Source organism: Schistocerca americana, chromosome 1, assembly GCF_021461395.2.
Source record: "Schistocerca americana isolate TAMUIC-IGC-003095 chromosome 1, iqSchAmer2.1, whole genome shotgun sequence".
Classification (NCBI taxonomy): Eukaryota; Metazoa; Arthropoda; class Insecta; order Orthoptera; family Acrididae; genus Schistocerca; species Schistocerca americana.
In genome coordinates, this window is record NC_060119.1 from 560004528 (window position 1) to 560029356 (window position 24829).

The 24829-nt window shown below is 38.1% G+C and overlaps 1 protein-coding gene across 1 annotated transcript; it reads right to left on the bottom strand.

Annotated features, from left to right (window-relative positions):
• Positions 1-17301: 17301 nt before the first annotated feature.
• On the bottom strand, positions 17302-24119 carry LOC124624882 (27 kDa hemolymph protein-like). The gene is made up of 6 exons (XM_047149136.1): positions 23926-24119; positions 23023-23237; positions 19840-19961; positions 18535-18689; positions 18298-18448; positions 17302-18100 (listed from the first exon to the last, which is right to left on the bottom strand). Exons 1-6 carry the CDS (start codon positions 23960-23962, stop codon positions 17878-17880), a joined length of 903 nt encoding a protein of 300 aa, XP_047005092.1. The 5' UTR covers positions 23963-24119; the 3' UTR covers positions 17302-17877.
• Positions 24120-24829: the final 710 nt, after the last annotated feature.

Sequence of the window (24829 nt, forward strand, 5' to 3'; positions counted from 1 at the left end):
GCAGCTTTTATGTCACTGGTCAGATCTCGGGCAATAATGGTGGTCATCATAATTTATGCATGCAGCCGTTCATAGAATTATTCTTTTATCTGATTCATACCGTAAACAATGTCCACTCTTGTTTTGCAGTTCAAACCTGTAATGTCATTGAAAGTCAGATATACTGTGCAATTCATTAAAGGCTCCACTTTCACCGCTTGATACAAAGTGAAAGACAACAGTTCCACCTCCTGAATATCAATCCCAGCAAAGTTCATTTGTACAAAAGCACTGTTTGTGTTGGTCACAACAAAGTCTTATTAGCGGCACTTTCACAGTCCAGTTTATTTGCTCCTAAAGATTGATGGATTTATGTTGTGCAGTGGTAAAGCAAATTGACATTCTCATAGTTTGGTATCACTGACCATACATTTTGGGGTGCTTTTCATAAAACATAGTATCATTTTCCATGCACACTTCACAGATGCACCGCCCTCCATTCCTTCTACCACACATCCTCTGTTTGACTATCAATATTGCTATCACTGTCCCCTGTCTACAGATGTTATATCATTATCATAAAGTATGTAAATCTTTATAAATGTTCTTGACTGCATTTTTCCCAATTAATAATATACCAAAAAAGAAATTTACAAACTTTTCCACCATTACAAAGCAAGAAACATATTTATCCATTGGGAAACAAAATAATCACAATTACATCTTCAGATTTAAAACTCACAGTAGCATGTTACATCATGATAGTGACATATGCTGGTAGGAACAAAAGAAAAAATATAAAACATAAGAAAATCATGGTAAAATAATTTTATTTGCATATTTGCCCTTCCTCATTTTATCATGAGATGTTCCCAGGAACCTCTCAAGATAAAATGTCATTGACTTATGTGAGACAACAAAAATCATAAAGCTAGGTAATGTCTTTGGTATATACATTGACCTAAAGTATTCAAACTTCTGTTCACAGTATTTGACATGAATAATTACATACATCACAGAACATTACAAATCCACTTCACAATAATGAAAAAGTATTTTACACAATTCTTACAGAGTACTGACATCAATCAAGCAAATCAATTTAACAAATGAATATTTCATATAATAAAGACTAACACCAAAGCATGTGTGAATTACAGCACAAAAACAAAATAAAATTCTAAGATAAACAAATAATTACAATAAACTTATACAATACTGCTGCAGACTAATCTTGCCAAATCCTTAACTATTGTATACATTACTTATCATCACACACCCTGCAGTGTCTTAGGAATAATTTCTGGCTCTACATCACTGAGCTCCAGTTCTAACAGCCTCATGTACTTATATGTACCCAATTAATAAATTTCTTTATTATTTGTCACTATATTAAGTTTTTGCCTTTTTGTTTTATATCTTTAAGAAGTTAAGCCACAGTCTACTATAACAACTCAGATCTGATTGCTTAAAGCTGATAACTACTTTACTCATACATCATCAAACACACAAAATTTCAAGCTTTTGCAATCCACGTTTGCTTCATCAGGAAAGAGGGAAGGAGAGGGAAAGACGAAAGGATGTGGGTTTTAAGGGAGAGGGTAAGGAGTCATTCCAATCCCGGGAGCGGAAAGACCCACCTTAGGGGGAAAAAAGGACAGGTATACACTCGCACACACAGACACACCCATCGGCACACACACACAGACACAAGCACACACACAAAATTCAACATATGCTTGCTTGTGTCCATATATGCGCGGATGGATGCGTGTGCGTGCGCGCGCGAGTTCACACCTGTCCCTCCCTCCCCCAAGGCAAGTCTTCCCGCTCCCAGGACTGGAACGACTCCCCACCCTCTCCCCCCAAAAAAAACCGCCCCCCCCCCCCCCCGTCTCCCGGCGAAGCAACCGTGGGCCGCGAAAGCTCGAACCTTGTGTGTGTGTTTGTGTTTGTTAGCGTCTCCATCAACATACCAAAGCTTTTGTTTGGCAAGTTACATCATCCTTGTTTATATATATATAAAATAGAGGGAAACATTCCATGCGGGGAAAAATATATTTAAAAACAAAGATGATGTGACTTACCATACGAAAGCGCTGGCAGGTCGATAGAAACACAAACAGACACATACATACACACAAAATTCAAGCTTTCGCAACAAACTGTTGCCTCATCAGGATAGAGGGAAGGAGAGGGAAAGACGAAAGGAAGTGTGTTTTAAGGGAGAGGGTAAGGAGTCATTCCAATCCCGGGAGCGGAAAGACTTACCTTAGGGGGAAAAAAGGACGGGTATACACTCGCACACACACACATATCCATCCACACATATACAGACACAAGCAGACATATTTAAAGACAAAGAGTTTGGGCAGAGATGTCAGTCGAGGCGGAAGTGCAGAGGCAAAGATGATGTTGAATGACAGGTGAGGTATGAGTGGCGGCAACTTGAAATTAGTGGAGATTGAGGCCTGGTGGGTAACGGGAAGAGAGGATATATTGAAGAGCAAGTTCCCATCTCCGGAGTTTGGATAGGTTGGTGTTGGTGGGAAGTATCCAGATAACCCGGACTGTGTAACACTGTGCCAAGATGTGCTGGTCGTGCACCAAGGCATGTTTAGCCACAGGGTGATCCTCATTACCAACAAACACTGTCTGCCTGTGTCCATTCATGCGAATGGACAGTTTGTTGCTGGTCATTCCCACATAGAATGCTTCACAGTGTAGGCAGGTCAGTTGGTAAATCACGTGGGTGCTTTCACATGTGGCTCTGCCTTTGATCGTGTACACCTTCTGGGTTACAGGACTGGAGTAGGTGGTGGTGGGAGGGTGCATGGGACAGGTTTTACACCGGGGGCGGTTACAAGGATAGGAGCCAGAGGGTAGGGAAGGTGGTTTGGGGATTTCATAGGGATGAACTAACAGGTTACGGAGGTTAGGTGGACGGCGGAAAGACACTCTTGGTGGAGGGGGGAGGATTTCATGAAGGATGGATCTCATTTCAGGGCAGGATTTGAGGAAGTCGTATCCCTGCTGGAGAGCCACATTCATAGTCTGGTCCAGTCCCGGAAAGTATCCTGTCACAAGTGGGGCACTTTTGTGGTTCTTCTGTGGGGGATTCTGGGTTTGAGGGGATGAGGAAGTGGCTCTGGTTATTTGTTTCTGTACCAGGTCGGGAGTATGGGAAAGGGGTCCAGTCAACATCATAAAATCCAAGTACCTGTCTAATAAAATCAGAAGCGAAACTGGAACACAATCCGCCGAAGTGGCGTTCAGTCCAACGGTTGGCACCAAGCAGAGACCTGAAGACATTCATTGCTTTTGTCATTGAGGAGTGGAATACAGAAAGGATTCCAAACGAATGGATAGTGGGAAATACGATCAATAATAAAAAGAAATGATATAATAATATTACCGGTAACTGTAAGGCAATGTCACTCATGTACCCCGTCAATAAAATTTGCACAACAGTTACGTAAACCAGACTGTAGCCCTTAACACATACTTCTCAAGCCTCGATAAAGTTTTCAAAAAGTAAATAATGTATCCTTACAGTTAAGTACATATTACAAAAACCACATTATATGTCATTTTTGGATTGTGAAGGAGGATACAACAGGATCATACGATCAAGACTATGGAACAAACCACAAAAATAAAAAATTAATATAATTAAATGTAGAGCGGTTCTAGGCGCCACAGTCAGGAACCGCGCGACCGCTACGGTCGCAGGTTCGAATCCTGCCTCGGGCATGGATGTGTGCGATGTCCTAAGGTTAGTTAGGTTTAAGTAGTTCTAAGTTCTAGGGGACTGATGACCTTATAAGTTAAGTCCCATAGTGCTCCCATAGTGAACCATTTTTGAATTAAATGTATCAGAAGCCTGAACGTTTAGAAAAATATTTACAGGTAAGGATTTCACAGTAATAACACAAAGTCAAAGACAGTGTTGTGAACAGGGTTGTGATATGTACGAGAATTCTCGTACGCATACGAGAATTTCATCGTTTGTGCGAGGTACGAGGTAAAGAAAACATCGAACGCAAACATACGAGAATTTTGTCTAAGCCCTAAATGTTTATCAAATATACATTATACACATTAACGAATGACTTTTATTTTACATTCAGTTCGGATTACTAAGTTTCAGAAGTAGAACGAACCAACTGAATCTCAAAGCGCTAAAATGTCGTTGCAAACAATATTCTCTTGTATGGAAAACAATTAACAGTAATTTACCCTACAGTACTCTGGAATCCCTAGTGGGATTGTTAAATACAAACAACCGTCGTAGTAATGTTAAATTTCAGGTAAACCTCATGAAAACCAAAATCAAAAACAGACTGACACCAGTACATTGAATGGAGCACTTCTTGCCTCAGAATGTATTAAAGAGGATCCAGAAAATAACGAGTATTCAGTATTAAACCAGAAAGAGAGAAGTATATTTCCAATTTGAATCGTAGCTAAAAAAAAAAAAAAAAAAAAAAAATGGATCTGAGCACTATGGGACTTAACTTCTGGGGTCATCAGTCCCCTAGAACTTAGAACTACTTAAACCTAACTAACCTAAGGACACCACACACATCCATGCCCGAGGTATATACTTAGTCTTTCTCTGGATAGTTCAATAGCTGAAGGATTGTTTTAACCCATATAAAGGATAGTAGAAGGGTAGGAAGCAGTACAGAAAACTAAAGAATGAAAGCAGCTTGGGGCCCTATGCATGCCACTTCACATGTTCACTAAAGAGTAGTGAATCCCCTCAGGTTCACTCTTCACACCCAATCATCTCTCTGTTGTTCCTCCTGCATCCCAAATCTCACAAACAAAATTCTTTCCTTTCATTACATCCACAGCTTTTATCAATGTTGTTCGTGCCTTATACAGTTTTAAATTGACCACATCCTTAAGAGCAAATTTCTGCCTTGACTTGGGATAAAACAGATAGAATGCATTCAGATGTGGAATACTAGCCAGTTTGAAATGTTCTTTGTACACATTGAAAAATTTTGATATCTCGCTATTTATCTCCTTGGATTTCTGATAGGTCTTAACCAACACCATGTCTCCTACTTTACTATCTATCCTCTTTATCCTCTCATTGTGTCTTTTCTTCCTCTCCTCTAACTTCTTTGCCACTAATCCCCTCATTACTTTCTTTTTCTCATACCAACTTAATTCTTTCCTATGAGGAAAAGACAGTCTCTCCTCTACGAAACTTAAACACCTTTCTCATAAGGAGTAAACCCTGATGACTCACACTTCTGTATTCATCACATCCTTGATATTTTCTATGTTGCTACAATATGTGTGACACAATCTTCTAATTTCCCTCATATAATGTTCTGCAGGATTTCCTGCTGGATGATAAGTTTATGCCTGTATTGTAGTTATTCCATGACTAGCAAGCCCCACCTTCCCCTTCTTATCGGTAAACTGTGACCTGTTATCAGAAATTATAGCTTTGGGTTTACCAAATTTCACAAAATAGTTCTTTTCCAACTTAGCAAAAATTGCATTGCCAGTTGCTTTGCACAAAGGATAGAGCTTTACAGATTTAGAAAACACTTCGAATACTATAAAAATATAAGCAAAACTTCTGTTTTCTTTGGCAAAGTGTCATAAAAATCCACTGCTAATAAATCCGTTAAGTCTTTCAGTTTAACATTTTGCTTTGGAAGCCTACACATTTGATTTGTAACTTTTGGTTTCTAACATTTGTCACAAATTTTAAAACAGTTATTCATCCTCTTTACTATATCATCAAAAATTACACATGCTCTCTATTTCTGTACACACTTATTTGCACCTACATGTCTGAAACTCAAGTGCATGTAATCAATTACATCATCTATGTATTCACTGGGCAACACACCTTCCAATCCTCTGAATTTTCATTGGTTTGTCTAAATAAAACTCTCCCATGTACTTTGTAGTACTTCTGCAACTTATTGTTAGCATTTAGCATATCCAAGTCTCTCTTTACCATTTTCTATACCTCATCATGATTCTGATATCTCTTCATGTATTTACAAATATTTTCTATTTTCTTTTCTGCAGTAACTCTTTTAATATAAAATAATTTTACATGCTATTCATCTAAATCTTGACCTACTTCACCTTTTTCTCCTAGTGGCAACCTGGATAATGCATTCGCCACCCAGTTCTACGTACCTTTGACATATTTGATCTCATACTCATAACTGCCACATAAATACTGTCCATCTTGTCAACTGTGAATCCATCAGCCTAAATTTCTTGAAAAATATGAGAGCTCTGTGATCAGTGTAAATGATAGTTTTGTTTCCCCATGGATAATCTCTGAATTTTTTGAATCCTAAAACTGTTGCTAAAGCTTCACATTCAGTTACAGTATAATTTCTCTCATATTTAGTCAACAGTTTGCTTGCAAAGGTCCGCTGCTCGTGGTAGCATTCTCGCTTCCCGAGCACGGGGTCCTGGGTTCAGTTCCCGGCGGGGTCAGGGATTTTTCCTGCCTCGAAATGACTGGGTGTTGTTGTGTTGTCTTCATCATCATCATTCATCCCCATCACGATCGGAGGAAGGCAATGGCAAACCACCTCCAGTAGGACCTCACCTAGTAAAGCGGTGTGGGTTTCCCGCATCGTTCCCCTACGGTCTGTAAATAAGCATGGGACTTCATTTCATTTTTTTCATTTGCTTGCAAAGACAGTTGTTCTATGATCTTCTTTCTCATCATTCTGAAATAATTCCACTCCAATACCATATACACTGGAGTCAGCCCCTAAACAAAAAGGTCATTTTCTTTCAAAGCCTCCTTAAGATGATTAAAAATTTTCTCACATTCATCTGTCCAAACAGAGGGTACCTTAGGACTCAACAACTTATTCAGACATGGGTTATTGAACACCTGACCAGACACAAAATTTCTGTAGAAATTACACAAACCTAGAAAAGACTTCAACTCTTACGATTCTTGGGAGATGGACATTCCTTAATTGCTCTCATCTTTTCAGGATCGACTTTGATACTAGTGGTGAATAGGATTCTATCCAAGAATTTCATCTCTTTTCTTATGAACTCACATTTCTTATATCTCAGGATCATGCCCCGTTTTCTCAAAGCTTGAAGTTCCTCATTCAATATGTTACAATACTCTTCCCAAGTTTTTGTGGCATCTAATAGGTCATCCAAATACACTGTTATTTTGGAACTCAACTCCTGTTCTAAGACTTGGTCAAGAGCTCATATAAACACTGACACACTCATGTTCAAACCAAAGGAACCACAGTATACTGGTAACACTTTCCATTCACCAAGAATGCAATAAACTTCCTACCCTCCTTTGCATTTGTAATTTGCTGGTAGCCAACTGTCAGATCCAGACTGGACATATAATTCATATTAAAATGGTTTTGCAATATTCCATTCATATTCTTTGGATGATCAGTTTCTCTACTCACTATAGTATTCAACATCTTAGCATCTATGACCACCCTCACACTGCTATCCTTTTCACCCACTACTATCAATGGCCTATTGTATTCAATATTACTCCCCTCCATGACACCACACTCTACCATTCCCTCAATTTCCTTATACATTGCTTCCATAAAGCAAACAGTATACAAAAAGGTTTTCTTGCAAAAGACTCCTGCTGTTTCACATACAATTTACACTCAAAATTCTTAACTTTAGCTGGATTATCTGAAAATACTTCTCTTCCTCAATATTCCTACGTTCCCAGTCTCCACAATCTAATTCTGGATTTTCCACCTTTCCCAACTCTTTCCAAATCACACAGAAACCTCTTTCTTCCATACTAGAAGTTGTCACCACTTGAGCCTTACCAATCACGAACAGACTAACTTCTTCCCATGTATTTTCATCAACATTGTGGTTCAAAGATTGTGTATAAGTCTCTCCCCCAAAAACATCAGAAATTTGCCCACCTTCATTGCCATTTTCCTGCAAACTGCCGTGTAAAAGAAATGTATCCCTTTGTACTTCCTCTCCTTCTTCAACACTGCAATTATTCTCACTATCTCCTTCTTCTTCACTCCCAACATTTGCAATTGTATTATATTATCTTCTCTTTTACCTCCACACATCTCATCATATTCTCTTACATCATCATACATATGGGAAAACATCTCCACACAAGAACCTGCTGACTCCTCATTACCCCTATAACAAACTTCAGGCAGCATCTCCTCAATCACCAAGTTCTGATTTCTGCACCTTGTATCACCTCCACTAGCATTACTAGTAACATTACAAACTACTGAACCCCTTGACTCATTGTGGCAATTGCCATATTAGTGGGCCCCGGTATGTGACTCGCCCCAGCATGGGCCCTCACTGTTGCAGGATACCATTTCCCGGATGAAATTCGTCCCTTGTTTCCTGACCTATACTGTTACCCCTAAAACTTCCTCTTCCTTCTTTACCTCGCACATTTATTTGATTCACTCTGTTAGCATGTTCTCTTTTTTCCTGATACCACTCGTAATCTCTGTTTTCATAAAATGAACAATTTGTCTGCCATCTACCTACATCCCTCACTCTATTCAGAAAATCTTTCACGTTATTATTATGCCCTATCAATCCACACCTTTTGTCAGGGGGGAACTTCTCCATTAAAATCTCTATTGTATTCCTATCACTCCAAGTACCATCCAAATGTTTCAATTTATTGATCCATCTCTCACAGTACTCTTGCATACTTTCTCTATTTCTCCTATCATACCATGGGGCCTTCTTAAAGGCTTCAATAACATCACTTTGTTTCTCTTTGGACTAGTACTCTCCCAGAAGAGCTGACTCATATTCCTCAAAAGTTTCATATTTATCAGGTGCATCAGCTCCCCAATCCAAACTTTCACCTTTTAGACAAGCACTAGCCCTCAATTTATCTTGATCCATCCACTGTACTGACTTTTTCAACTGTGTGTAAAAGACACAGGATGCACATTACCCCTAGGGTCAAACATTATATAATTAAAACTACTACCATTCTCACATGCGCTACTACAGATGAAGCTGCATAATTCATATCCTGTATTGCCCTTCATAGAGTCCCCACTCATTTTTCAATCATAGTAGTAGTCTCTTTAAATTGTTCCACTTCTGCCCCAGTATTTTGGCTATATTCTTTGAAAATATTGTCACAATACCCTTTCACTTCAGTTCTCCCTTGGTTACACTCATTAGCTTGGGCTTCAACTTTTTTATCCAAGCATTTTATCTTTCCCTTTACCTCCTACTCATTTTTTTGTTTTTGTTTCTCCTGTAACTCAAATTCTGTCTATTTAAATGTCTCTTTAACATCATCTTTGAACTTTGCGAAATCTTTACCCAAATCTAACTTGATCTCAGACACATCACTTTCTAACCCCACTTCCAATTCCTTCTTGAAGTCTTTCAATCTTTGACTGAATTTTTCATCTAACTCGTTTCAGCCCCTCTTTCATTTCCTTCTGCCCTTTTTTATTTTCTTTATTTCTTTCTACCCTTTTTTAATTTCTTTCTGAAAACCTCCTTTCATTTCTTTCATCTCTTGTTGCCGCTTCTCTATCCCTTCCCTGATTTCTATCACCTCGTATCTCATATCTTTCTGCCCTTTATCTACAATTTCTTTCTCTCCTTTCACCTCTGCTAGCAGCAATGACAAGATACTTTCTACTCCTCCCTTCTCCTCTACTTTTCTTTTGACACCTGTTCCATTTTAATGTCTAATCCTATACTTACTTTTTCCATAAAAAACTCTTCTTCTTCATTTTCTCCTTGCTCACTTTCTCACAACTTGAAACTAACTACATGCTCATCTTCTTTGATTGTTATTTTGTCTACAATAGGAAACCCACACAAAACAAAACAATACAATGTTCACCCCTCCAGATTTCAAACTCCAATCCTAAGATTGACAGGTTCAAAAAGACAGTATTACTAAAACACTGTCCTGTCACAACATGGTGCCATATGTGATGATCTCACCCCATAGGAAAAATAATTATAAAAACCTGTACTGTGAAGTCACCCAAAATTCAAGATGGAAAACTAAACTGTATGTTATACTTCTCAATTGGTCACAATCCCACTTTATTTATGAAATGAAAAACCAAATGTGTATGAGAAACTGCTCTGAAAATAACCAGAGTCAACAAAATTGTGTATATACCCTCTGAAACGTCAAAAAGATGAAAGACAATATCTGGCAGAATTTAGAAAAGGTGACAAAATTATGTGAATCACATACAACACTGTTAATAATTACATGAACACTGGGGGGATTCACCATACATATACCCACTTTTGAGTATAACCAGCATCCCTCAATACTGTGACTTCTAGCAATACAGTATCAAAGCTTTTAATACTGTGTAAACATTCCACATGTGTTTTGACAGCTGACATACACTATGTGATCAAAAATGTCTGGACACCCCCAAAAACACACATTTTTCATACTAGGTGCATTGTGCTGCCACCTACTGCCAGGTACTCCATATCAGTGACCTCAGTAGACATTAGTCATTGTGAGAGAGCAGAATGGGATGCTCCGCAGAACTCATGGACTTCAAACCTGGTCAGGTGTTGGGTGTCACTTGTGTCATATGTCTGCATGCGAGGTTTCCACACTCCTAAATATCCCTAGGTCCACTGTTTCTGATATGATAGTGAAGTTGAAATGTGAAGGGACACATACAGCACAAAAGCATACAGGCCGACATCAACTGTTGAGTGACGGAGACAGCCGACAGTTGAAGAGGGTCGTAATGTGTAATAAGCAGACATCTATTCATACCATCACACAGGAATTCCAGGCTGCATCAGGATCCACTGCTATTACTATGACAGTTAGGTGGGAGGTGAGAATACTTAGATTTCATGGTTGAGCAGCTGTTCATAAGTCACACATCACGCTGGTAATACCAAACAACGCCTCACTTGGTGTAAAGAACGTAAACATTGGATGACTGAACAGTGGAAAAATGTTGTGTGGAGTGATGAATCATGGTACACAACATGGCAATCCGATGGCAGGGTATGGGTATGGCGAACGCCCAGTGAACGTCATCTGCCAGCATTTGTAGTGCCAACAGTAAAATTCAGAGGTGGTGGTGTTATGGTGTGGTCATGTTTTTCATGGAGTGAGCTTGCACCCCTTATTGTTTTGCATGACACTATCACAGCGCAGGTCTACATTAATGTTTTAAGCACCTTCTTACTTCCAAATGTTGAAGAGCAATTCAGGCATGGTGATTGCATCTTTCAACATGATTGAGCACCTGTTCATAATGCACGGCCAGTGGCAGAGTGGTTACATGAGAATAACATCCCCGTAATGAATTGGCCTGCCCAGTGTCCTGACCTGAATCGTATAGAACACCTTTGGGATGTTTTGAAAGGACAACTTCATGCCAGGCCTCACCGACTGACATCGGTACCTCTCCTCGGTGCAGCACTCCATGAAGAATGGGCTACCATTCCCCAAGAAACCTACTGAGTTTCATGAATGAATTTCGAGTGACAGAATGCACTTGATCACATGTATGGCAAACTCTATTGGGGATCTTTCATCTAAATTGCAAAAACTTGTTCCACATTTTTACACTGGCTAGTCTCAGAATATTATAAGATACTTACAGGATCAAGTGATGTAAACATTACCACAGTATTAATGGATGTTAATGAAAATTCTTCTTTTACTGTCCTGTAAGTCTTGTTATAATTAATCTAAAAAATACCGGAGATAAAAAATTAGTCAAGTGTGTTTGTGTAATATCTGACTACATAATACATGTCTGTTGTGACTGGTTTCATCAAAGGAACACATTTATATGAAAAAAATAGTGATGCTTGTGTGGGCCAATTCTTCAAAAATATTTTAATATCAGTGCTAAGTGGTCATTCTTTGCAACCAGCCACGGCCAGGAAAAAACTCAGTGTATGGCACAGCAAGTAATTTAAAAGATTAAGATGAAAGGAAAGTTTACAAAGACCCCTACAAAATCAAATATTAACTCATTAGAGTTGCCTCTCTTGTAATGTTAACATACCAAAAGTTAAGTGTTATTTTACTTTTGAAGAGTCATAAATCGGACACACCCTTGATTTTGTAGAACTCCAAACATTCCCTGGAACCAGAAGTTTCCTTAACTTTGAACTATTAGATAGTTTCGGGAAGTTGAAAGCAAGGGAGATCAGCAGTGATGTGGAGCCCATCTTAAAAGATAACTTGTTGAACGAATTGGTATCCTTTATGAGAGAGGAAAAATTGATCCCATGAAGATATGTATAGCTTGTAAATATCTTAATCTGTAGGACTCTGGGATAATTGTTGAACTAAATACAACAAAACATGATGTTACTGTACAATTTACGCATCCTCCAAGTCCTTTGCTGTTATTCCGTTGGCCAAATGAGAGGATACTATCCTGGTTCCACTTCCTCGAGTGCTTATTGTTGTTGAACCTCCTAAAATATCAACTGCAAGAACTTACCAAATTTGCAAAGGAGTTTATGTACTCTATTCACAAAAAATATTTACACATCATAACCATAATCAAACCCAAATCCAAAAGCAGGATTGTCAATGAAGTAGAACACTTAGCACTGAGAAAAGTATATTACAGATACCAAAGTAGAGACAGAACTGAACTATCACCTGGATGGAGAGTGCTACTATTTACAAAAACATTAAATATTTCAGAATAACCAAACAAGAAATTTTGAGAATATCCCAGAAATGAGAAACAGTAAAAAAAAGCTTGCTGGTGGTCAGATTTCATCTGATGACCTACAGGATTCCTTGGAAAGCACTCACGGTCCATATGTTGACATCTGCTTTTGTATACCACTGTCCAATTGTACTCCTAAAGCCACAGTGCCTGTCTTGCCAGTCAACATGATGGATCCTTCAGGATAGTCAGTCAGCATAAGAGAATGGTGGTCCTTCACAACAATGATAGTTTGCCAAACAAATTTGGCCAGAAATTGCTGATGGCCCAAACAACTGAAAGACACTTTCTCAGTTTTATATAAGTTCATTTGAGTCATGGAAGGTAACCTGGAAGCATAAGCTAACAGCTTTTCAGCAGCTTCCTGAAGTTCTGTCTCTGCATTCTCAGCATATAATGCTAGGACTGGAGATGATGTTCGAATCTCCTTAAGGACAAGGAGGGATATTTCTTTCACCTCATTTCAGGAAAATTTGCTGTTTCCCTGTAGTACTTCTTGAAAGGGACCTGTATCAATGCAGAAGTACTTTATGGGTTACCAGTGACAAGAACATTTTCTGAGAAAACTTCTCACGTCATGCATGAGCTGAGGACTCTACGAATCTGTCTCTACTCTTATTTCTCTGGATCAAGATTGACTTGTTTGCCATTAACTATGTGCCCCTAGACTTATTTCTTGAGTGATGAAGAAGCAGTTTTTTGGATTCAGGCCCAGGCCTCTTGAGCCACCACCTCTTTTTCATTCCTGATAGGGAAACATCCAAAAACTGGCACAGAACAACCAACACTCAGCAACATTGTTCCTTGGTCAGGAGTGGTATGGAATTGTTTTTCTTGTTGATGTAAGGTTTTATGTAGCTGCAAGCTTGCTCCTTTTAGTAGAAACTGAGTCAGAACACTTCATGAGATAGGTCACCCAAAATTCAAATTGTTGTAATTGATTCTCTCGAAGTAGAGGTCCTGCTAATCAGTGCCTCTGAAATCCCATGTGCCGAGGAAAGGCTTGACTACTTCACATTCTGCAGCTGTTACTGGAGCAAAAGATAACTTCTACTGGCTCTGAGCACTATGCGACTTAACTTCTGAGGTCATCAGTCATAACTTCTACTCATATCAAGAGAAAGCATGTTCACCATTTTCCTTTTATAAACATATTTCCTTAACAGGTTTGTAGGACAGTGTGACTTGTGAATCTGAGTAGAACATAAGTTTCCTATACAACATATGCCTCAAAGACTCAACATGGCAATACATATTAATATATATTTCATTTGCCAAAACCATCCTGTCTTGTTTTCATTCTTGGATAGAGGTGTTGCTCTCTGAAGGTCAAGCCACCACCTAGCCACAATGCCAAATGTATAAGCACTGCCCACAGCAGGTGAAGCCATTTATTTGTTACCACCTTCTCATATTCCACACCTGCCATTTAATGTCTGCATATATGAAAACAAACACCCACACACAGTATGTCCACAAGTTACTCTCTACTTAACATTATTCTGTCATGGTTGTCTTTCCTTGTACTGCACAAAGAGAGTGAAATAATGTTTGCCTAAACACATTTAACACTTCATATCTCCCCCCCCCCCCCCCCACCACCACTTAAAAAAAAAAAAAAAAAAAAAAAAAAAAAAAAAAAAAAAAAAAAAAAAAAAGGGGATTTCACTTTAACATACAACTATAAACAACTAATTACTTCAAAGAACTCTGGAGAAACTTTCGTATTGTGACCACCAGTCATACAGCTTCATACTTCTGTATTCACTGCACTTACACTCTTCCTAAGAGCAGTCACTGTATCAAACCTCTATATCACTATCAATGCGAGTGTACCCTTGTAAAGATAGTGCGAGTAATTTTTGCAATGGATTCCCCTAACCAAAGTATAGACCATCCCTTCTAACCTTACCTCTCCCCTACCTACATTAAATGGTGCAGCCCATCTCTCAGATTCACCTGACCAAAGTATAGGTCAGTTGTCCTAAGGATCCGCCTATCGTTTTCCTCTCCTACACCTCTTCTACTACTTGGGTATGCACTGTCTCAACTATCAGTAAACACACTAGACTCTCTTCTCACTGTAAATGATAAGTTTCTTCCATAATTGTTTTGTTGGCGTTACCTGATTGCTCTATCCAAATATTTTAACTCCTCTCTTCTAACTTTTTCTTACTCTTATTTATAACACACACATCACAATATACACATACCTCTTCTGCTTATTTATCTTGCTTCTACTTACTGATACATATAGCTTATCCTTTACTTTATTGTAATTACTACATTTATATACTACAAAATATTACTTATCAAAAACCTCATTCTCTGTTAACTTGTACAATCTTGCTTCTTATTTGGCTACACCTGTTAGCACGGTCAGCAGTTTATCTTACCTTCCATCTCCTACCTGGACTCTTCTCCACTGACTGTGAAACAAAGAGACCCTGCAATAGAAACTTTGCATATGGACAAAGGGAAGATAAGATTTGGTACTCCTACCCACTGCATAGCCAGCCTGCCAAGACACTCTCCAATAGGCCTTTGTAAGGTCCTCCATACAGCTGTGGTTCCCATAATTGGTCGTAATTTGTTGGACAGTGCCATTCTTTCCCACACTTTTAGACTTAGTTGTCATAGCTGGGATTACATCAGTAGCATGGTGTTCCGAGGTCTAGCAGTTACTTTATCATAGCTTGATTGACGTAATGAAAACAATTTCCTAAAATGACCGTATCACTTGACATCGTATGTGATGTGGAAGCCAATCTCCTGAGAAGGATAAGTACTACATGTCTTAAAAACCATGTTTATTTTTACCTTTTTGACCTAGAGAGAGTAAATAACTTACCACTCACATAGTTGACAGCTTCTCTAGAATACTGTTACGAAACATTTAAAATTTTGGTTATCACACTTATGTGGGATGAAACTGAAGGGGAAAGTTACGTGCAAGATTTTTCTACTTGCAAATTCTACAGATCAAGTTATTTTGTATTTAATTGTTGGGGACAAAACAAATTTTGAAATTCCTCTCTTTGGAAGCAATGTAAGAAGTCCAACATTAAGAACAAAAATTAATGATCACAAAATTCTAGATTTGTGACATTCCTATCTTCCTAATGGTTTGGATTATTTGAAAATGCACACCAAAAAAGAGAAACATTCTTGTTTTAATAATCTGGTGGATGTACTAAAGTGCTGAAAGGAAACTTTCATATGACTGATGTAACATGGTTTAACTACTCAATCACTTGAAACATATAACAAGATGAAAAAACTTAACAGGATATAAAATGACTGAAAAAGGCCATTTGTGAGGAGGGGGATTACCCTTTATCGCCAGATTTAAAGAAGTGACATTTCCATTTGATAATTCTTAATGAGGCAACAGTCAATACTTTTAAATGAACACGCTGCCATTTGACTATTGTTTAATTACTACCCAGGTTTCGGCCTTTTATGTCACTTTCCAGTGATTGAGGTAACATATGTTGCGGCCAGTTTTGATCTTGCTGTCCTGCAATATATGTTAATGACAACCTGAACCAATCGTCTACAGTATTCTCTAGCAGTTGATTAGCAAGAGAAAATGTATGCAATGAGAAGACTTAACAGAATAGAATTGACATGCTTTCCTTCAAAGACTTGACTAATGAAGGAAAAATGGTAATCTGGTAACAGTTAACATAATGAATCACTTTAATTTGTTTAGCAATGCTTTCTCATTTCTGGTTCCAGCAGGCCCTGGAATGTCAAACTGTCACAGATTGTTATTTTGGAACCATGGTTACAGTCAACTCAGTTTTAAAGTGTTGTAATAAACAATATAGTTTAGAATGCAATATTTCCCTTAAAATAAATGTCTGTTACTTTTGTAAGCAACTATCTCACAAACCATTTATGAAATAGTCTTATTTTTCAGTTTATCAAATTCCTGTTTTCCTTTTAGGTTTTTGTGTGCTTTTGGCTTCTGCATCACATTTTTTCCCCCTATGCCTGTTCCTGCAAATGCAGATGCTTATGACTGCACTGTCCATCTCTTAAAGGCAAAGTAGCTGTCAAACATTATGTAAGTACTTTGCTAACTAGAAATTTAAATAAAATTATGCATCACCTGACCCCAAAACACAGCAACTACAATACATCTTAAAGTATGAAACCAAGCAAAATTATTCTTCAAAGTCATAGCAGTGAGCATCATTCTACAACAAAGAGAATCAGTGTGAGACTACACACTGCATTATTTGATCAACTGAACGAAGTTTTGGAAACCTGTATTGAGTACTGAGATGATGACATGTAGGTAGATTGCAATATTGAACTATGAAGGTTTTAAACAACATGTACCCCAAAGCCAGTAAATAGTGTGAGTGTAAATAGTGTGAGTGTAAATAGTGTGAGTGTAAATAGTGTGAGTGTAAATAGTGTGAGTGTAAATAGTGTGAGTGTAAATAGTGTGAGTGTAAATAGTGTGAGAATTTCTTGTATTTCAACACAAAGCTATTGCCTGGAACATTTTTTGTTTTCTAATATCCCTCCAACAATACTTTACCATTTTTTATAAATAAAACAAGAAATACAAAAGTAAAAGTACAACAAAAGAAATAAACTTTTATTTTATACAAGTTTAACTTCATAATCTCATAGGCAATTTCTCTTATGAAATAATAACAAGTCACCTTCTGCCCCATCCACTGAAGAATATAAATAAATACAAAATACGATCGAACAGTCCTTTCGATTAACAAGAGAAATTTACACATAAAAAAGAGAACCATATGTATGTAATATCACAGGTCTTTATCATATCAATAAGTTGATGCTTGTTAAATAAAATGTTTGCAAACCTTCTGGAATGTTGAGCCCTAGATAAGACCTTTACAAAGTCAATGAATTTGTTTCAGTTCCTGTGGACATCTCATTGCTGAGATGCATGGTCATAGTGCAGTCACTAAAATACTGTCCATATTTGTAACTTTCAGAACACAACACTGTGCAAATGCAAGTCAATAAATATGTTGCCAGCACACCTTATCACTGTCACATTCACATGCATCACAGATCACCAGTAGCTGCAGGTTGCTTGTAGTAAATGTCTTTGAAATTGTCCACTCCACTACATTCAGATGTAAGTGATCACTGATTTTTATCTCACCAGAATTTGTCATTATAAAGCGAGGAACACAGCTGGAATAACTGATGCCACTATTAATCTCCATACTGAGGTGATAGCAGTTGCTGCTCCCCCTGTCTTTTCATTCACCCACTTTGCACAGGGAGTCATCTTTATAATGAATCTGAACATGCTTTCAATTATATTGGCAGGTGTCGGCTCTGCACATTTTTCTTCCATTACATTCACAGTACATGTCTGCATATTTTGCATTGCCCTGCGAGTAAAATATAAAAATTAATTTACCACAGAACAAACTGGGGACATCCACTTAGTTGATTAACATTTTACTACTAAACACTGATGAAATCTTGTTAGTGTGAAGCCTGTACCTTTGAGACAAACCGTAAAAGAGGAATGCTAACAAGCCACAACAAATTAAATTCAATTAATATTCATTCACAGAGTACTCACACACACTCCTTTTCACCCAGGACCAACTGAGGAAGAGATTCAATGTTAGACTTTTCCTGAGGAACCAATTTCCCAAGAGTTGAATTCATACATTCCCGTATTTCAGTTGAAGTTTTATTCAGGCAATCTTGACCACCTTCTGCAATGAATACTGCAAGAAATATAAAATAAGCATCAACATTTACCGACAAATGAGGCATACCTAAGAAAATCGGGCTGTGCATAATTCATTCTTACATGCAATACGATCACCCTGCTTGTGGCAAATAAAATCCAGAATTGCATTTGTTATGTTTAATGTAGTTCGAACACTTTCTTTCTCTGCCTCTTCCAAACAACCTTCAGCAGCGTCTGTAAAGTTTTGAATGCAGTTTTTCAAGACGGGAGATTTGCTGCAACAAAAAAATTATACTGTAAATGTTTCCAACAGATGTTTCTTGAATACAAAGAGACAAGTTTCTCATTTCAGCAAGTACAAGTACACATGGTTGTCAAACTCCAAACTACTGTTCTCCCTCACAATGCTATATTACCAATAACAATGTGTCAGCAATTACTACCTCAAGAAAATGTCTAATCAATGGCTACAACTGTGTAATCTTGGTTAGAGAATTTGCCTTCACAACCTTCACAGCTAAAAAAATTTCTGTGCATGGAGTTCCCCATTCTGAATCTGTCAGACTGGTGGCTTTGAGCCAGTAGTATTTTATGTATAAGTTTCTCCATGTTCAGAGGGTGCCAGTTCCAAACTTTATGTTCAATTAATGAAATGCTGTTCCAGTTGCTGATACGAACTTTATTCAGGCCATGGCCAGTTTGACATTGCTCTCTACAGCATAGTTTTGGGTCCACTTGAAAATGGCCTACTGTAAAGGCCAAAAAAGATTGTGGACTTTAAAAGTTCTTATTAACAATGGGAGAGGCATTTGATTAACTGTTGTATCTGCCCACAGCCAACATTAGTGATCTGTCAGTACTGTGTACTGTAGCACTGAAGTAGCTACTGCCAATTCCTTCGTTTCACAGCAGTTAAGTTATTTGTGCTAGAATGAGTAAGAGTGTAGCCTGGTTCAGTACTGCACTACCTACAGAAAGCCTAGTCCATATTACTATTCACAGCAGCAATTCGTGCTAAGAGCTTGCCTGATTCTCCTTCGCCTTCCAACTTTAACCCTCTCCCAAACAATGTTCAAGAAAGTTTGCAGACTACAAGTGTTCTATAGCAACTGCTGATGGGTGCTGTTACACTGAGGATTAGGAAATCTGGCCACTATATGCAAATTTCTAGTTTAGTGTCTCAATCCAGTCCATAGCTGTAATCTGTCACTGAAGTTCACTTTCACAATTTGTTTGTGACAAAATTTAATACCTTTAACATAATTATTGAATACAGAAATGCAAAACATGGATAAAAATTAGTGCTTGTGTCCCTGCTATCAGTTTCTAGACACCTTTCAAGTTTATGTACAGGTTTCAGGTATGCTGATCAAATATGCTGCAACAATAAATGTTTCATATGTAACCACTGTATTAGTGACTTACTGGCAGTATTCTCTAGACACTTCATCCAGCTTTCCAACAGGCTTAGCATCTTCTACCTTCTGCTGAAGTTCTGTTATGTTGATTAGATTCTGAATACAGTCCATCAATTCATTCTTCGCATTCTGAAATGGAAAGAGTAATTTACAAATTGAGTAGGTTATTTTTATTTCATATTCCAGAGATTCACGTTTTGATATCACAAGATAAGGAACATGTCAGTTTTACAAATCATTATGTTAACAGCACTAACCAGTTTAATAGAAAAGCATCATTCAGCTTAGGTCCTATTACAGAAAAATTCTGCAGTTTGATAAATATTACAGAAGATATGGCATAGAATAAACACATTTACAATACTAGACAGCATCACATAGATTGGACATGCATCTGAAAGTTACAGCACATGGTATTAATCATTGTTGTTCAGGAACTTTTTCACAGTATAAAATGACTGTTGTAATAGGAACTGCCTTAATGCTTGCTTTTTTTAAATCATGTGCTAAACAATCTCTGATGTGAGGGCATTAAAAATCTTACAATCTCTGAAGTTTACACACTTTTGTATCATACTCAGGTTTGTATCTTCAGTGGATATCATCTTTTCTTCTGGTATCATGTGAATGATACACACAATTAGGTTTGAAAAGGTGGTTTCTTTCCTTTTAAAACACATCAGGGATACGGTATGTTGTGCAGTGGATGCTAAAATCTCTAGTTCCTTTAAAAGATTTCTGCATGTGGCTCCAGGGTGGACTCCATTTTTGATTTTTATAGCTCTTTTCTTTTGTGCTGGTGTCAGGAAGTCATTTCTGAAAGTATTTGTATGGAGTGTAGCCATGTATGGAAGTGAAACATGGACAATAAATAGTTTAGACAAGAAGAGAATAGAAGCTTTCGAATGTGGTGCTACAGAAGAATGCTGAAGATTAGATGGGTAGATCACATAACTAATGAGGAGGTATTGAATAGATTTGGGGAGAAGAGGAGTTTGTGGCACAACTTGACTAGAAGAAGGATCAGTTGGTAGGACACATTCTGAGGCACCAGGGATCACCAATTTAGTACTGGAGGGCAGCGTGGATGGTAAAAATAGAGGGAGACCAATATATGAATACACTAAGCAGATTCAGAAGGATATAGGATGCAGTAGGTACTGGGAGATGATGAAGATTGCACAGGATAGAGTAGTATGGAGAGCTGCATCAAACCAGTCTCAGGACTGAAGACAACAGCTCTTTTCTGTATACTTTGCATCTTTTTTCTAAGAAGTGCCCGATTTCCCCAAAATGCAAAGCCATATGCCATGAAAATAACCACAATAAGCTGATTAATGGCTTCCATGTTTCTATAAGTGCAAATGAAGTGTAAAGCGCAAGTTTCAGAATTCAGCCTTTCGCACAGATCCAGGACCAGTCTAGTTTGGTATTGGTATGTATGTACAGGTACTTTGTATTATGCACCCTAGCTATGAACTGATCACCTAGTTTTTCCTCATTTCTTCACCTCTAGAGACAGTATGAAACAATACAGTTTGTTTTAATGTAATTAACAGAAAGAGAATGAATGTTATACAAATTCATAGCATTCCTAGAAACCTTACTAACTGAAATGTCAAGTCAGTCCACCAAATCAATAAGTAGTGTAGAGTCATCAGCAAAAATGAATTTAGAATCCGTATAAAGAGGTAGATTATTATTAAAATTAGGTAGCCCAGAACAGATCTGAGGCACTCCACACATGGGAGTATTCTCATTCTGATGATGCTGAGACCACCTTGACTAGCCTATCTAGTACTATTTCCTGTTTTGAAAGATATTAATCATGCCATTTCCCTGCTGCACCACTTATGCCTAGGGCATGTAGGTCTGCGTAAAAGCATTTGGAGACACTCAAATGCCTGATAGGTCACCAAATATTCCAAGCACCATCTATTTGTTGGACTCCAAAACATTGGCACAAAATCTGAATACTACATCTTCTATTCGTAGCTCCTCCTGGAATGCAAACTGACTGTTGCTGAACATGATATGGTCACAGAGGTGACCAACAATCATGGCAATCATTAGTTTCTCCAAAAACTTTCGAAAAATTTGTCATTAGTGAAACTAGCTGATAGTTTGCAGTATTTGTCATATCTCCCTTCTTATACAGTGGTTTCACAGCCGCATACTTAAGCTTTTCAGGAACTGTTCCTTGCGTAAGTGATGCATCAGGTGTCAGTCTTGTATGGCTGCAGCACTTTTTCAATAATTTGCTAGATTTAGTGTCAACTCCAGCAGTTTTTACTTTTCAGAGATTTAATGACTCAATTCCTCAAAAAGTGACTTGTTACTTGATCTGTTGTGTTGTACTGGGTACAATGACTTGCAGAAAATTCATGACTTTATTTATGGTGCTTTGCAATCCTGTTTGTTCTGTTTTTAAAAATGTTTGCTGAATATCAATAACTGGTTTTAGATCACTTACAAGATGACCCTCATTTTAGATATTTTCACTGCAGTTTTCCTTGTTTCCCTAACTACAAAATTCTAGATAGGCTAATTTCTATTTTATTGTCAGTCATGAATTTTTGCCCTGAAGAATGCATTTCTTTGACAACTGTATGATTGTTAATATTATATTAAAGTTGTATTGCCTCATCTTATTCGGCTCATTTGCTCTCTTTACTACTGCATGAAGGCTCCTTTTTCATTCTACAAGAAATTTTGATGCCCTCTGTAATCCGTGGCTTGATTGATATTTTCCATCACAAACTTTTTACAAAATGTTTTTCTGGAACAGAATTATAGCCTCATCAATAATTATATTGAATGTGAAGTTTATATCAACAGTACAATATACATGAAACTAGTCCACACACTTTAGTAGATGTTTAAAGTTTTCCACAGTGTGTTTATAATCCTAATGCTTTTCCCAACAAAAGTTATTTTTCTTTGTACACATTTGGAATATGGAGAGGAACTGCCCATTATCAGAATAGATGCCATCCATAATATTTTTTATTGTAATTTGCTGTATTCAAGCTATTTGATATTACAAGGGGGTTAAAGATTTACCACAGAATTAATACAGTGACAACTTATTTTGAAAACACCAAGGCAATGAGAAATTAACTCTTTCTGGTGACACACACACACACACACACACACACACACACACACACACACACACACACACAATTACCTGAGCACGTAAGAATGCTGCTTCACCTCCAACTTTTCTACATTTTTCTTCTACTTTCATCTGAGTATCCTGCACAAGTTCTTCTACCGTTTCTTGGGGTATGTCATCCACGCTAGTTGGTATTTTTGTCACTCCTGATAAACGCTCTTGCACATTTTTTGCCAGCTCTTTAGTGTCAATGGTATCAGAGCTGCTAATTTCGGCACAAACCAGACCTTCAAGAGAAACAATGTTAATCGTACGAAAAACATGAAATCAGAACACAAAAAATTCAATTGTAAGATTACTTGGAATGAACGAAGTTTAATATTGATATTGGATAGACTTTGAACGCTAATGTTCTCCGTGCTCTAGAAATCGTATGCATCAATTGAACGTGCCGCCTGTACGTACAGAGTTTGCCTATAAATATGACTGAAGCCTATGGTTTATATAGCTCTGCGCAAAACACATAGGCAGACGTTAAGAGCCCAACTGGGTCTATTGTCATGCCTTCATGCTGTCTTGTGCACTAGCACGTAGAAGATACATCAGTCTAATCCAGCAATACAGTAAGCCTAGGGGATCTACTGTTCACGTTCATTCGGAAGTACATAGTCACCCGTCCCCGTTAATTGTTTATAGATGAGTGCGCCAATCGTATGAATCAATATACTGTTTGAATTTTTTTCTTTTTTTTTTTACTTATTAACTCATTCTAACTACTTAATGTGACAAACAGCTGCGGGGATCTTCAATCCTTTTCTTTTGTATATCCGTGCCGTGCTTGTTAAAATGTAACATTTAAAAAAAAAATGTGAGAAACATTCTCTTCAGCAGAGCCGAGCGATATGATTACACCGACCTATGCCCTCTGTCCTGTCAAATCAAGCTAACAACACAATCACGAACGCAGGCACTTACCTCCAATAATAAATACTAAACCAGCGAGGAACTTCATTCTTCACACAAACTTAAGACTTGCGCGCCTAAATCAGTACTGGTAGTCGAAGAGTCCGACTAGCATACAACACAGAAGTCACGGTGTTTGACTTTATTCCAAGCACCTCCGACCCCCACGACAACGACACTCCGACTGACTCGACTGCTCGCGTCTCACGTGTAGCACAGCTACTGTTACAGCGCTTCCTCGCGGCAAGTCGCACGAACTAACTTATCCCCACTCCCGCGGATTTCCCCTGATGCGATTGCCACATGATTTGTTCTGTCTTAATAGGTGTGTTGACAAACTTTGTGCAATTCGCTTCTCGGCTAGTGGGACTGGAAGGTGAAAAAGGTCTCAAACAACACTATTTTAAATGCATATGCCACACACAGCAGATCAGTACGGACCGCATGGTGGAGGGTAGGGCCTATCTATTGTAGCGTTTCTCTTGGGCTAATTTTCGACAAAATGTGCGCTAGATCCGAATTGCAGGAAGTGGTTCTCATCTCAAATGGTAGAGAAAAGAAAGGACAACTTATGAATAAATAACTGTTAAAGATGTCCGGCAACAAAACGTAGTTCACGAGTTCCTGTGCAATGGAAGAGCCAGCACGTTGCCCTGAGCAAAAGTTCGGCGTGTTCGAGTGGTATTACAAGGACAGAACTGAAAGCCGTTTACACTGGACGACCGAGCGAATGATCCCACCGATAAGGTGTTAGTTGGTTTGGAAAAGAAGTTCAGTACACCCTGAAACACAAGACAAAGAGAGCCTCAAAAGAATTAGTTAAGTACAGAGTTTACAGAGTACAGCGAGTGGTAGTGAACGCATTTGGAATAATGTAACAGTTTTTAGACATTAACGGAAACGATTTCTTTTGAAG

Excerpts from the sequence above, each read along its gene's own strand:
- LOC124624882 (XM_047149136.1), bottom strand. The coding sequence starts at position 23,962 with ATGAAGTTCCTCGCTGGTTTAGTATTTATTATTGGAG. Across the intron at positions 18,690-19,839 it reads GTGTCTAGAGAATACTGCCA|CAAATCTCCCGTCTTGAAAA; the intron begins GTAAGTCACTAA and ends TTTTTGTTGCAG. Across the intron at positions 18,449-18,534 it reads GCAGGGTGATCGTATTGCAT|TATTCATTGCAGAAGGTGGT; the intron begins GTAAGAATGAAT and ends TATTTCTTGCAG.